The 14,538-nt window shown below is 44.9% G+C and overlaps 1 protein-coding gene and 1 pseudogene across 3 annotated transcripts in view; both read left to right on the top strand.

Moving 5' to 3' along the window:
• The first annotated feature begins 9,063 nt into the window (after positions 1 to 9,063).
• Positions 9,064 to 10,761, top strand: LOC116078849 (annotated as a pseudogene). Its single transcript, XR_004113650.1, has 2 exons — positions 9,064 to 9,265; positions 9,413 to 10,761. The product of XR_004113650.1 is annotated as a non-POU domain-containing octamer-binding protein-like (transcript).
• Positions 10,762 to 12,120: 1,359 nt separating this feature from the next.
• Positions 12,121 to 14,538, top strand: part of LOC116078856 (zinc finger protein 709-like) — a 20,024-nt gene continuing 17,606 nt past the window's right edge. For both annotated transcript variants that reach the window (XR_004113651.1, XM_031354216.1), the window contains exon 1: positions 12,121 to 12,254. Coding sequence is in view for 1 of the 2 variants with exons in the window: in XM_031354216.1 (XP_031210076.1) it covers positions 12,252 to 12,254 (3 nt within the window). In the remaining variant the exon portion in view is untranslated. The remainder of the gene's footprint in view (positions 12,255 to 14,538) is intronic.

Here is a 14,538-nt window from a genome sequence, read left to right as displayed (position 1 = left end):
AACACTGCGTATGGTCTTTGTTTCAGGAGTTATATGAGTGTTTTTATCGGAACCTTTTGTAGCATTCCGTCCTCTGCCATTTCTCCAATATCTAATTGTATTTTTTCCCTGTTGTATTTCCCTGTTCATGGGGTGGTATGGTGTGTGTGTGTGTGTGAGAGAGAGAGACAGAGACAGAGACAGAGACAGAGACAAAGAAAGAAAGAGAATTTGAGAGACCCTATCTCAAAAAGACAAAAACCAAACAACAAAACCAACAACAAGACAAAGTTTCAGCGGAAGACAGTTTTCTCTCACAGAGACCTGAACTCTGCGAGCTGAAGTAGTCAGAAATAAGGGAGAAGTCCTTTCCTATGCACCCTTCCTAAATGAGCCGGTGATGCTCCTTCTAATCCGGTGATGGGGGAAGTCCTTCAGTTAGGGGTCTTATGCTACCTGAGATAGACTACCAAGGGTTCCAGTCACCTAGAAACCACCCCACAAACTGAGACAGAACTTCATCTCTTTTGTTTTCAGTAGAAAAAACAAAACAAAACAAAAAACGAGAGTGTCTGTGTAACAGCGTAAATGTCTGAGGCAGTCACGGAGTTGGGCCTACCTTGAGATGTCTGTTTCGAGCCTCCTCACCTTGGGTGAACTGAACTCTAGCTCTCTTTGAAGGAGGTGTGTGCTCTTAACCACTAAGCTATCTTTCTAAATGTGGAAGGAGGGGGAAATTTTCAATTAATCTTCGTTAGCATAGCTAATGCCATGGATTAAATTGGGAGTTGCTGAGATCTAACCTGCAATTATACAAGCAACCACAGGAGGTCACCATAAGCTCAAAGTATTTTAGACTAACCTGGCTTGAAATGAAAAAATGATTTTGACAAATATGGGAAATTATAACATGGGACTTGAAAGAACTCCTTCAGCTGACTGTGTCCAAATCGGACAGTTTATCCTGGAAGTCCCGAGGTGTCATTTATAGATGGATCCAGGAAGAAATTCAATAATACCTCACTGGTATAGCCTCAAGGGTTGATACTTGCTCTCAGGGCCTTAGAAAGGTGGAAGGAGAGACAGTGGTCTTGGCTCTGGCCATCTCAAAGAAATGCCTGCTGAGGAGCAATGAGGGAAATTGCTCCTCTTGCCTACTACAGGACCTACAGGCAGGTCCTGTGCTAGAAGTCTCAGAGTGGAGTGGGGCCTCTAGCCTCCAACCGATTACAACATTGTCACCAACTACGTCAAATCAAAGTTTTAGAGACTAGGAGATATGGGGGGAAATGTATTTGTTCTGATACAACAGATGCTAAGTGTATGGAAGGGAATGATCCACCAACTGTTCTGTAACCACTAACGGCTTGGCCACGTGGCAGTTGGAGACCTGCTCACATGTTTAACAGTGAGAACAGTTCATCAGGAAGATCTGAGCACATAACTAACTTACAACAATCCTCCACTATCTGTGGTTAGTAGAGAAAGACAACAGAGAGAGAGCCTTGGGTTAGGATACTGTGTAAAGCTGTATTAGTCGGGGTTCTCTAGAGTCACAGAACTTACGGGTACTCTCTATATGGTAAAGGAATTGGTTGATGACTTACAGTCTGTATGTAGTCCAACTCCCAACAATGGTCAGCAGTAGCTGTGAATGGAAGTCCAAGGATCTAGCAGTTTCTCAGTCCCACAAGGCAAGCAGGTGGAGAGAGACCCTGCCTTCTTCCAATGTCCTTATATAGGTCTCCAGGAAAAGGTGTGGCCCAGACTAAAGGTATGTGCCACCACGCCTTTAATCCCAGATGACCTTGAACTCGGAGATCTTTCTGTCTTAATCTTCTGGGATTCATAGCCATTATGCCTCAAGATTTCCATGCCAAGATCCAGGACAGAAACTTGTATCACTCAGCCTCCAGATTAGGATCACAGGTGAGCCTTCCAATTCTGGATTGTAGTTCATTCCAGATACAGTCAAATTGACAACCAGGAATGGCCACTGAAAAAGACAAGTGCTTTTGCATCTTGGCTGGCTGACTTCACTAGCAATGTGGAGTTCTCACAATGGCAGACCTCTGGCCGGTGGCTTCTTTACATACAGACAGGGAACAGTTTTATTTGTTCAGCCCAAGAGTGTGTGTCTGACTCACAACTTTCTCCTTCCTCCACCCTTCAGCCTATGAGGACAGCTGTATTAATTTAAAAACTGGGCTGGTATACTTTATTTTATAGGTAAAGGGTTTTTCCATATGCATATATGTGTGCTACCTTCTGCTTGGTACCTGTAGGGGGCAGAAATGGCATTGGCTCCCCTGGAACTGGAGTTATGAATGGCTGTGAGCCATTATGTAGGAGCTGGGATGCAAGTTAAACCCGGGTCTCTGAAAGAGCAGCAAGTGCTCTTAACCAATGAGCCATCTGTCCACTACCTTGGTATTATTTATCATCGTTGTCATCGTCGTCGTCATTGTCATCATCACCATCATCATTTTTTACCCCATCCGAAAAGCTTTTTGTTGTTGGGTTTTTTGTTTGTTTGTTTGTTTGAGACAGTGTTTCTCTGTGTAGCTATGGCTGCCTTTGAATTTGCTCTGTAGAGCAGGTTAGCCTCAAACTCAGAGATCTACCTACCTCTGCTTCCTGAGTCCTAGGATTAAAGGCATGGGCCACCACTTCATTTCCCAAAGCTTTTGTGATAATGGTGAAATCCAGGGTTACTTTTTGGAGACTTGATGACACTTCAGCCTCTGGCATGCTGAAACTTCCAGTGCTTGGAGCAGACATAGAGTTTTGTGCAGTTCCTGGGGCCTTGCCAAAAATACCAGGACATCCCTCTGCTCTTCTGAGGATCAGACAGGAGCATAGTGCCACTGCCCTTGGGGGACTCCAGGGCCAGCCGGTCGAATATGAGAATCTTAACCCCAGTCTTGAGAATGTGACTTCGGCCTAGCTGCTCACCTGCAGTGCATACACTAGCTTGGGGACTTCCAGAATCTGCATGTCATCTGTGACTGTCCCCATAACTATAACTGTTTTGTTTTCTCAGTCAAGAATCATTTCATCTTTTGGATCACCCAGGGCAGGGACAGAAGACCTGCCCAGCAGAATCTGATTAAAGATGCAGGCGGTTTGTCTGGCCAGGAACTTGTATAGCTTCACTAGCAGCCACAGGCAGCTCTCTTGGCTCTTGGGCACCCAAGCAAAACCTTTTGGTCCTTGTGGCAATGACACTCCCTTGGTGGCTCTTTTCTAGTTATTAGTGTGTGTGTGGGGGCGGGGATTGGTGTGCATGCCATTTCTCATGTACAAAGGGTAAAAAGCCAACCTGATTATGAAATAGAATATAATAATAAGTAGAAATTGAAAAGGATGCATGGGTAGGCTGGGTAAAGAGAGGTCAAGTTTAGAGTACAAGCCATATGCACATCTGGGAACAATGACACTAAGCCCCTATGAATGTGTATATGTTTCAGATGTCGAGCAAAATAAACTATTTACAAGAAAGAATAAACATATACTGAGGCATATGTATATGTAAACATATACAAAATATTTTATTCTCATACATGTTGTGTAGCAATTCTTTCTAACTGAAACATCCCATCTTGGAGAAAGCTTCATTAAGAGGAAGAATGGGGCCTGAGAGAGGGCTCAGCAGTTAAGAGCACTGGCTGATTGTTCCAAGGACCCAGGTTTGATTCCCAGAATCCCCATAGGATCTCATACCTGTCTGTAACTCCAGTACAGATCAGATGCCCTCTTTTGACCTCCAAAATTAACAAGCACACATGTGTTATACAGACATACATGGATGCAAAGCACCCATACACATAAAAATGAACTAAATAATTTTTTTCTAAAGAGTCAGGAAGTAGAGGTGGGTGGTTAAGAGCTGCTCCCCCCATTAATAACCAAAAGTAATTAAAATAAAATTTCTGATCAAGAGGTGCTACCATGGGAGTTGCCATTGCCACAACAAGGACAGAAAGGTTCTATTCCAGGAGACCAAGAGCCAGGACCCCTGTGGCTGCTTTTCTAGAGCACCTGAGCTCATTTCCCAGCACCCACGTGGCAGCTCGCAGCCATCTATAATTCCAGTTCTAGGGAATCTGATGCATTTTTCTGCCCTCCAGGGGCACCAGGAACTTGGTTCATAGACATACATGCAGGCAAAACACCTATACACATAAAATAAAATTATACAAAATAATTTTTAGAAGACTCAGGAAGTATACAAAACTTACAAGACTCAGGAAGTAAACACTCTCAAATCTGAGGCAACTTCCCAAATTTAAAAGAATCTCCAGGTCTCCCCCAGGTCATACAGCTGTAAAAGCAGTAAGAACTGCTGCAGAGAAGGATCTCTGACCTGTCATACTGCCTGAAATTGTGCAGCTTTCCTGCGTCGTCTCCTAGGCTAGGACGTGCTGTTCACTGATGGCAGCTGCCTGACAGCCTCCACGCTCTTGAAACTACATGCTTATCCATACTTTCATGTGTAGCCAAGCAAACTCATAGGTTCACCAAATGGAATTACAGTGGACTCATTTCTTTGGTCTGTTGTCCGTGCCCTGTCTGGGGTGAGTAGATATTTCTCTCTCTCCAGGAAAAGGCATACAACAGAGTAAATGCCCAAATAGGGATCAACAGAACAAGAAACGAGTCATGGAGGAGTGGTGGCCATGGGTGTTGAGGCAGACACATGAGGCTGGTCCATGATGGTGGAGGATGTACAAGGCACTCTCCTGACATGGCTACCTTTCACCTATCCTTTATAGGAGACAATGGACCTCCTTGCTGTAGCAATGGTTGCATGCTGTCTGTGATGGCTCGTAGCATAGGCAATCAAGGCCAAACCATCTGAGAACGGAATGCCATCGAGGGAAGTGTCAGGGTGACCATCTTTCTCTATCCAATATGTGGGTGAAGTTCTCATGAGGACTCATAGGGGAAGGGCAGATCATTACTGAGAAAATGGTGTGAGAGAGGCAGTTTGATATCTAGTTCTCTGTACTGTGCAAGATGATGTTCACAGGAAAGTTTAGATTCAGTGGTCACTGTGGGGCTGGGTTAGGGCCTTAATGGCTTTCCATCTCTTCAGGAAAGTCTTATAATGTCCCCCCACAAAAAAGTCTTTAACCATTTCTTCTTAGCCCAGCATTAAGAGCTTTACTGAGCCCTGTGGTAGTAATTTCACACCTCAGAAAAAGTCAAGTAACAAATGCTAGTAAAACAATGGAATTGGACAAAAAAATTATTTACTTCAGAAAATCCATATCCCCTTTAGTCAAGTGCAAACATCGAAGAATTCAAATGTATGTAAGTACAAGGATAGAGAGCCTCCCTCAAATATGTCATACGGTAGATTACTTCTCATTAGCAACTAGAAAGGATCTCTCTCTCTCTCTCTGTCTCTCTCTCTCCCTCTCTCTTTTTCTTTCTCCCTCCCTCCCTCCTTCCCTCCCTCTCTCTTAGACAGGGTCTTACTGTGTAGTTTTGGATGGCCTGGAGCACTTTGTATAGACCATTATATAGATGCTCTTGAACTCATAGAGCCTCTGCCTCCCAAGTCTGGGATTAAAGGCATGTGCCACCATGCCAGGCTATGACTCTCTCTTTCTTTCTTTCTTTCTTTCTTCCTTCCTTCCTTTCTTTCTTTCTTTCTTTCTTTCTTTCTTTCTTTCTTCCTTTTCTTTCAGAGATTTCCTCCCAGGCAAAACCAGATTCATAGCTTTGCTGAAGAAAGGATTTCAGGGAAAGCTAGTATGAAGCATAGTTGGATTATAAACAGAAAGAGTGGCTGGAGAGATGGTTCAGAGATGAAGAGCATTTGCTGCCCTTGCAAAGGAGCGGGGCTCAGGTCTCAGTGTTCACACTGTGCAGTTCACAAATGGTTGTCACTTCAGTTCCAGAGGCGGGGGTTGGGGGGAGTAGGGTGGGCTCCGGGTCCTCTTCTGGCCTCCCTGGGTACTGCGTGCATGTGGTGTATGTTCACACACATACATAGATAGGATTGAGGAGGGGCTCAGCAGTTAAAAGCACTGAGTGTTCTTCCAGAAGGCCCGAGTTCAATTCCCAGCACTCACATGGCAACTCACAACCAGCTATTATGGGATATGAAGTCCTGGTATAGTATGCAGATGTACATACAGACAAAAAAGCCATATCCATAAAATACATGAATAAATAGCCTTAAAAAATAATCTGGAAAAAAGAGCAAGGCAGTGGTGGCACTCGCCTTTAATCCCAGCACTGAGAGGCAGAGGCAGGCAGATTTCTGAGTTTGAGGCCAGCATGGTCTACAGAGTGAGTTTCAGGACAGCCAGGGCTATGCAGAGAAAACCTGTCTCAAAATGACAACAGCCGAACAACAACAACAACAACAACAACAAAAAACAAAAAAACAAAAAAACAAAACAGACACAAACAAAAAGTAATCAAAGAAAACCCAAAAACAAAACTAAAAAACTAAACCTTTTATTAAAAAAGTCTTAAAAGACTTTTAAAGTTTTAAAAAACACTTAGAGTTTTTTGTTTGTTTGTTTGTGCAGAAACTCACCTGCCTCTGCCTCCCAAGTGCTGGGATTAAAGGCATGCGCCACCACTGCCTGGCTGTTGAGTTCTTTTTATACTCCCTCCAAACATCTCGCGTTGTCCATGAGTCTTGCCTCAGCTGATATCACTCTGCCAATCAGCCCCAGTCCACAAGAAATTGCAGCACATCACCAGAAGTTTTTTGGTGTGTTTCTTTCTATGGAGTCCCAAATGCAGCTCAACAGCATAATGTAAGGAAGACTAATGCATGCATGTCATTAGCAATGAGTCCTCCATCAATGCATGCATGTCATTAGCAATGAGTCCTCCATCAATGCATGCATGTCATTAGCAATGAGTCCTCCATCAATGCATGCATGTCATTAGCAATGAGTTCTCCATCAATGCATGCATGTCATTAGCAATGAATCCTCCATCATGTGTCCTTTTGAGTGCTTGCTTTAGCAGAACACCCTTTCGCCTGTGTCTGCTTCAGTTAAACATTCCTTTATGAGTCTGCCTTTCATCTGTGTCCACTTCAGCTAAACATTCTTTCACACGTTTGCCTCAGCAAAATGCCATCCAAGCCACTTTCCAAAGAACCTTTAAGTTTTTACTTCAAATTATCTTAAGCACTGAGCCATCCCTCCAGCCCTATAAAGAATTTTTACTCTAAACACAGTTCATTTACTGTTCAATATCCTTCATTGAAACATCTTTAGGAAAGTACTGTCTAGTCCCAAAGAAACACAATTTATTTCTTGTGTTTGACAAGATGCCTTTTGGAAAACATAAAATGTCTTTATAGACTATTTGGGTTTCCTCAGTGGTTCCTAAAATGTCCTGTTGTTGTTTTTTTTTTTTGTTTGTTTGTTTCTTTGTTTTTTATTTTTTATTTTTTGTTATTGTTTTTTTTTGAGACAAGGTTTCTCTGTGTGGCCCTGGCTGTCCTGGAACTCACTCTGTAGACCAGGCTGGCCTCACACTCAGAAATCCACCTGTCTCTGCCTCCCAAGTGCTGGGGTTAAAGGTGTGCACCACTACTGTCTGACAAATGTCCTGTTTTTTTTTTTTTTGTTTTGTTTTTTTGTTTTTTTGTTTTGTTTTTCAGCAGAAAGGACAAGCCAGAATGGCAGGACAATAGGCTATTTTCCTTTCTCTTGTCACTGTAATGTCTTTTTATCCTACCTCAGACAGACACAAATCTCAAAGTAATCCGGCTACTCTGGGAGAAGTGTGACTTACTGCAGCCTCTAAGGTGCCAGGTCTTGACTGAGGTCCTCCTGCTTGTTGAGCATGGTGACTCCAGCCTGTAACCTCAGCACTGGAAGGAAAGAACAGGAGGACCATGCTGCCTGTATAATGCTTGGTGAGGCTGGCTATAGGAGACCCTGTCTGAAGGAATAAAAGATGTTACCTGGTCTCTGGGCAGCTGCAGGACTTGGGCCATATTTCTTGATTTGGGACACTTACATAAGCCTAATCTCCAAGCCATACATGGTGACTGCAGACAGAAGCATCTCTTCACCCCTCCTTTTTTTTTAAAAAAAAAAAAGATTTATTTATTTATTTTATGCATATGAGTACAGATAGGTGTGAGCCTTCATCTGGTTGTTGGGAATTGACTTTTAGGACCTCTGCTCAAGCTGGCCTGGAACTCAGAAATCCACCCACCTCTGCCTCTCAAGTGCTGGGATTAAAGGCATGTGCCACCACTGCCTGGCTCTTTTAACTTTTTTATGTGGTTTCTAGAAAATTTAAAATTATAGATGTGGCCCTTCATTAAATTCTATTAGATATTGCTATCTTAGAGGACTGCCTTCCCTTTTAAAGCTCAAGCTAGCTCCTTGTATTAGCCAGGACTCTCTAGTTGAGCAGAGTTGATAGTATATATAATTTATTAGAGTGCTTTACAGGCGGTGGTTCAGCTAGTTCTATACTAACTATCCTCCAACAGAGAGCCATGGGCAACCCATGAGGCTGGATGTCTTGGTTGGTCTTCAGTAGAGACTGGAATCCTAAAGAAGTAGATTCTAATACCAGCAAAGGAACACTTTGGTAGCAGGATAGACAGACTTGCCAGGGAGAGGGAAGGCAAGCAGCTCAATAGCAAAAGCTTCCTTCTTCCGTGTTCCATTATTTAGCCAGTCATGAAGGTGTGGTTCAGGATCAGGGTAGGTCTTCTGACCTCAAATGATCTAGTCAAGAAAAATCGCTCACAAGCATTCCCAGCCTCTTGGGTTTTAGTTGATTCCAGATGCTGGTTGTCCAAGATGACAACCAACAATAGCCATCACACATCTCAAGCTAGGAAGATTATGACATCTAAATTTTTAAAATAAGGACTGTGGTTCAGTTGGCAGAGTCCTTGTTTAGAACACAGGAAGTCCTTAGCAGGATCTCTAGTGCTGCATAACCGGAATAATGGCATGCATGTCCTTCTAGCACTCAAAAGATCAAGGCAAGCAGATCAAGGGTTCAAGGCTGGCCTGAACTGTATTTGAGGTAAGCTACATGAGACCCTCCCTGTTTCAATGTATTCACAATAAAATTTTCAAATAGGTTGCCTTTACTCTGGGCAAAGAACTGTGGGCAGAGGTCGGGGTTAGAGAGGAGTGGGAGGCAGACACTTGACTGTGTTCAAATTGAAGTCAAGAGTGCAAGAATGCAGAGCAATAAAACCGTTAAGTTGGAGAAGCAGAATCATACCCCAGGAAAGCATCATCAATATCACCACCACCACCAGCAGCACCATCATCAACAACAGCAGCAGCACCATCATCAACATTACCAGCAGCAGCAGCAGCAGCAGCAGCACCATCATCATTACCAGCAGCAACACCACCAGCACCACCACCACCATCATCATCATCATCATCATCATCATCATCATCAGCAGCAGCAGCAGCAGCAGCAGCAGCAGCAGCAGCAGCAGCAGCAGCCACCCCCACCAATACCTGCAAATGGACAGCAGGCCAGCAGCCAGAATGAAGGCTTGACTATTAACCTGAAGAATTTTAGGAAACCAGGAGAGAAGACCCAACATAGCCTTCTCTTTGTGGGCAATCTTCCTCCTGATATCACTGAGGAGGAAATGAGGAAACCTTTTGAGAAATATGGAAAAGCAGGCGAAGCTTTCATGCTTAAGGATAAAGGGTTTGGCTTTATTCACTTGGGAACACGAGCCCTAGTGGAAATCGCCAAAGTGGAGCTAGACAGTATGCCACTCTGTGGAAAGCAGCTGCGAGTGTGTTTTTTCTGTCACAATGCATCCCTTACGATCCGCAACCTTCCTCAGTACGTGTCCAACGAACTGCTGGAAGAAGCCTTTTCCGAGTTTGGCCAGGTGGAGAGGGCTGTAGTCATTGTGGATGAGCGAGGAAGGCCCTCGGGGAAAGGCATTGTTGAGTTCTCAGGGAAGCCAGCTGCTCGGAAAGCTCTGGACAGAAGCAGCGAAGGCTCCTTCTGAATCACATTTCCTCGGTCTGTGACTGTGGAGCCTATGGACCAGTCAGATGATGAAGAGGGACTTCCAGAGAAGCTGGCTATAAAAAAAAAAAAAAACCAGCAATTTCACAAGGAGAGAGAACAGCCACCCAGATTTGCACAACCTAGGTCCTTTGAGTATGAGTGTGCCATGCACTGGAAGACACTCATTGAGATGGAGAAGCAACAGCAGGATCAAGTGGACCCGAACATCAAGGAGGCTTGTGAGAAGCTGGAGATGGGAGATGGAGGTGGCACACTATGAGCTCCAGGTTATGCTAATGAGGCAGGATTTGATGAGACGTCAAGAAGAGCTTCGGAGGATGGACGAACTGCATAACCAAGAGGTTCAGAAACGAAAGCAGTTAGAACTCAGGCAGTAAGAGGAACTCCGGCGCCATGAGGAAGAGATGCAGCGACAACAAGAAGAAATGATGTGACAACAGCAGGAAGGACTCAAGGGAACCTTCCCTGATGCGAGAGAACAAGAGATACAGATGGGCCAAATGGCTATGGGAGGTGCTGTGGGCATAAACAATAGAGGTGCCATGCCCCCTGCTCCTGTACCACCTGGTATTCCAGCTCCTCCAGGGCCTGCCACTACGATGCCAGATGGAACCCTTGGATTGACCCCACCAACAGCCGAATGTTTCAGCCAAGCTGCTACAATGGAAGGAATTGGAGCAATTGGTGGAACTCCTCCTGCATTCAATCGTCCAGCTCCCGGGAGCTGAATGTGCTCCAAATAAATGCCGCCGGTATTAGATAAAGTTGCTTGTCTAGTTTCCTGCAGCCCTTAAAAGAAGGCCCCTTCTGGACTAGCCAGAATTCTACCCTGGAAGTATTAGGGGTTCTTCCCAATAGATAGGTCTTCCCTGCTTGTCCTACTCTAGGGAATATGCTTGAAGGCAGAGGGGCAAGGGAGGGGTGGTATTTAACAAGTCAGTGTCTGTGGTATAGTGCTTTAACAAGTCTGTCTGGTGCATTCCTGAAGTATATTGATTGTTGAGGCCTCAGAGCTCCATTAATCTTGATCACCCCCCCTCATATGTTTTAATTACTTTCTCATCTTTATTCCCCTCAACCCCAGAGACACTGCCATATATAGCACAAAACATAAGCATCCTCCAATGACCTAGCCCCACTCCTCCATTCACTCCCAGGTGAGAATTCAGACAAATGTCCACAGAGGTTTCGGCATACATCCAGTTCTGTTATGTCTCATATGTGACCCCTTCATGTCCTAAGGAATACATTGTCTCTTAGAGGTTTTCATTTTCGTATATCTTAAAAGAATCTTGTGTTAACTTGCCTCCATCTTTTTCTCGGGTAAGGGCTACACTTTTATGTCTCTGGTGTTGCTGTTCACAGCTTTTCTTGATAGGCCCAGTACAGTCTTGGGAACAGGGTTGCTGTGTGTTGAAGGTCTGAAGGTCTTAGTCTTGCCCATCTTAGGTAGCTACTCTATGCATTTTTATTGGTGTACCATGATTTGTTCCTGATACCTTCAGTTTGAAAAGTTTTCTGAGAAATGGAGCAGTAATGCAGCATCATCTTATTAAAATACATTTGAAGTGGGGCTGGAGAGATGGCTCAGTGGTTAAGAGCACTGACTGCTCTTCCAGAGTCCTAAGTTCAATTCCCAGCAACCACATGGTGGCTCACAACCATCTGTAATGGGATCTGATGCACTCTACTAGTGTGTGTCTGAAGACAGCTGCACTGTACTCAACATAAATAAAAAAAATAAATCTTTTACAAAAAGACATTTAAAAAAATACATTTGAAGCCTTAAAAAAATAGCATATATATGTCTCTCTCTCTCCCTCCTCCCCTCCCTCCCCTCTCTCTGTCTCTCTCTCTGTCTCCCCATTATTGTTTCATGGATATGTCTTCTGTAGGTAAAGTACAAATGTGTTCTGGCAGGGCCATTGCTAGAGTGCAGAGAAATCTTTCTTGTCCCTTCAGTATCTCTCTCGGTCAGGGGTTGGATTACATCCCTAGTCACTCAAGGATTGGGGGCGTGTCCAAACTCCTGTCTATCAGATTGGAATTGTCCAATCAGGCAGCAGCTGGAGCGGAGGGGCGGGGCAGGTGGCTTTACTCTCGCGGTGTTTGGTTCTTTTCACTGTTTAGTTCTTGTTCAGTTTCCGTTTCTTGAGGCTCTGGCTCTGGCTCACAGTTGTGTAAGGTGGCTCAGCTGTAGCTAGCGTCCCTATGAGGTGCAGACGACGCGGGACGGCAGAAATTCGGAAATGGTGAGCGTTCTGGCCGACGCTGGCTACTTCCAACCAGGACCAGCCGCAGGGAAGGCCTCCGTAGCTGGAGTCTGCGGCCCGATCCCGGTGCTGTCCGGGGTCCTGTGTGGCCTGGGTCCCCTCGCTTCCCATCTGCCCTCGCGGCGGCCTGGCCGACCTGCCTTAGGACTTGGGGTGTCATGGCTGACCCACCTTAGGACTTGGGACGCTGTGGATTCCCACCCGTCAGCCGTAGCTGAGCTTTCCTGAGGCTTGGAAAGTGGGGTCTCATTCTACTTTCTCTCCGTCTGGCTGTCCCCGCGGTGTTCACAGTGAATCCCCCAAACTCCAGTCTTTAGGGACGACCCCCCAGCCAGTCTCAGGACACCGAGTTAGACCGATGGCTGGTTAGTAGGGAAAAGCCGAAAGTGGAGATTTCGTCAGTGCAGGCACAGTGGAAGAGGGACAGATGAAAGGTCTAGCGACACTCCTACCCCCATTGATCTTTGGAAAGGAGCTTTTAGGCTTAACTGGAGGAAGGCCAGACCAGAAATAGGCTTAAACTGCAGCAGCCTCTTGCAAAGTGGGCCCCGCCCATCATTGTCTCCGCTCCTTTGAGACCTAGAGGGGACTAGATGGTTCTCTGGAGATAGCTTGTGCTTCTGTGAAGGACTGTTCTTCCCTGAATCCTGGGTGACTGCAGGTTAAGGACCATGAATTATCTCTGTGCCCTCAGCCTTGAAAGATGAAGTGGGCTAGACACACACCACTTGAGTGATTACATGCTTAAGTTGAACCAAAGGAGGTTGGCAGAGTGAAGGCCAGGATGCCAGCCTTTCATCCCGCCAAATTGTGGATGTGTGTGGGTGTCTGAGGAAGTCAGAAGAGGGCGTCAGATTCCCTGGAGCTGAAGGTATAGGCGGTTATGAGCTGCCCAAAAGTGGCTACTGGAAACTGAACTCCATCCACTTTTCTGCAAGAGCAACAAATGCTTTTAACCACTGAGCCATCTCTGCATTCCTCCCAAAGCAGTTTCAATCCCAGTATTCTCAAATGCCAACTTCTAGTGTAAAGGTTTAAAAAGTGACAATCATTACTGTGTATTTTTGTTGCTAAATAAATAGAAATAGACACAATATTTTTTCATTTCCTGTTAGTAATGGTCCCAGGTTTCAGAACTGCCAGATGCTGACAAATTTCTTATAGCTGCCATGTGGCCTAGCATAAGGTTGACCTTTAATAAACCACTTAGACACCAGTCTGAGGTCTGGGGTGAAACCTCTGAGAGGAGCAGCTGGAATCCCTGGAGCTGGAGGAATCTCCTGGAGTAGTCCTCATCTCAATAGTTAATTTTTTTATTTATTTAATGTATATGAGTGCACTGTTGCTGTCTTCAGACACACCAGAAGAGGGCATCAGATCCCATTACAGATGGTTGTGAGCCTCCATGTGGTTGCTGGGAATTGAACTCAGGTTCTCTGGAAGAGCAGTCAGTGCTCTTAATCACTAAGCCATCTCTCCAGCTCCTCATTTTTTTTAAGGATTTATTTATTTATTATGTATACATTGTTCTGCCTCCATGTATGCCTGAAGGCCAGAAGAGGGCAGAAGATCTTATAGATGTGTTAAGACACAATGTGGGTGCTAGGAATTGAACTCAGGACCTCTGGAAGAGCAGACAGTGCTCTTAACCGCTGAGCCATCTCTCCAGCTCAATAGTTAATTCTAAGAGACATTATCTCCCCCTACCTTAGCTCCACTCCTAGGAAACATTGTTTAGTTAGGTGCTGGTCAATGCAGGCCTCAGAGCATTATTTCCTGTCATCTTGAGTCTTTCAGTTGTATGGGGAGAAAACCTTTTCTCAAGGGATTAGAAAGAAAATCACCGGAGTGCAGTGGGACAGAAAGCTGAGACTGTGTTTGAGTCAGTCATCTCCTGAGGAGGTGTGTTTGAGTCAGTCATCTCCTGAGGAGGTGTGTTTGAGTCAGTCATCTCCTGAGGAGGTGTGTTTGAGTCAGTCATCTCCTGAGGAGGTGTGTTTGACTCCTGAGGAGGTGTGTTTGAGTCAGTCATCTCCTGAGGAGGTGTGGCTGGTGAGTTTTTCAGCAGCACTAGGATGAGAGAATAGCCTTACTTGGCACTTGATCCTGACAGGCCTGTCTGTTCTTCAGGACTGCACCTTTTCTATATTCATTGCCTTGAAATCATTGCTCATTTATTTAAATCTCAGCTTTTCAATAAGTATGAAATGTACTCAAAACTGAATAAGGTAAATATTCTTTTTAGCCAGAGTTTCTTTTTTTT

This window comes from Mastomys coucha, unplaced genomic scaffold (genome assembly GCF_008632895.1).
Source record: "Mastomys coucha isolate ucsf_1 unplaced genomic scaffold, UCSF_Mcou_1 pScaffold5, whole genome shotgun sequence".
Lineage (NCBI taxonomy): Eukaryota > Metazoa > Chordata > Mammalia > Rodentia > Muridae > Mastomys > Mastomys coucha.
The sequence above is the reverse complement of the archived record's forward strand: the minus strand, read 5'-3'. Positions and strand labels throughout refer to the sequence as shown.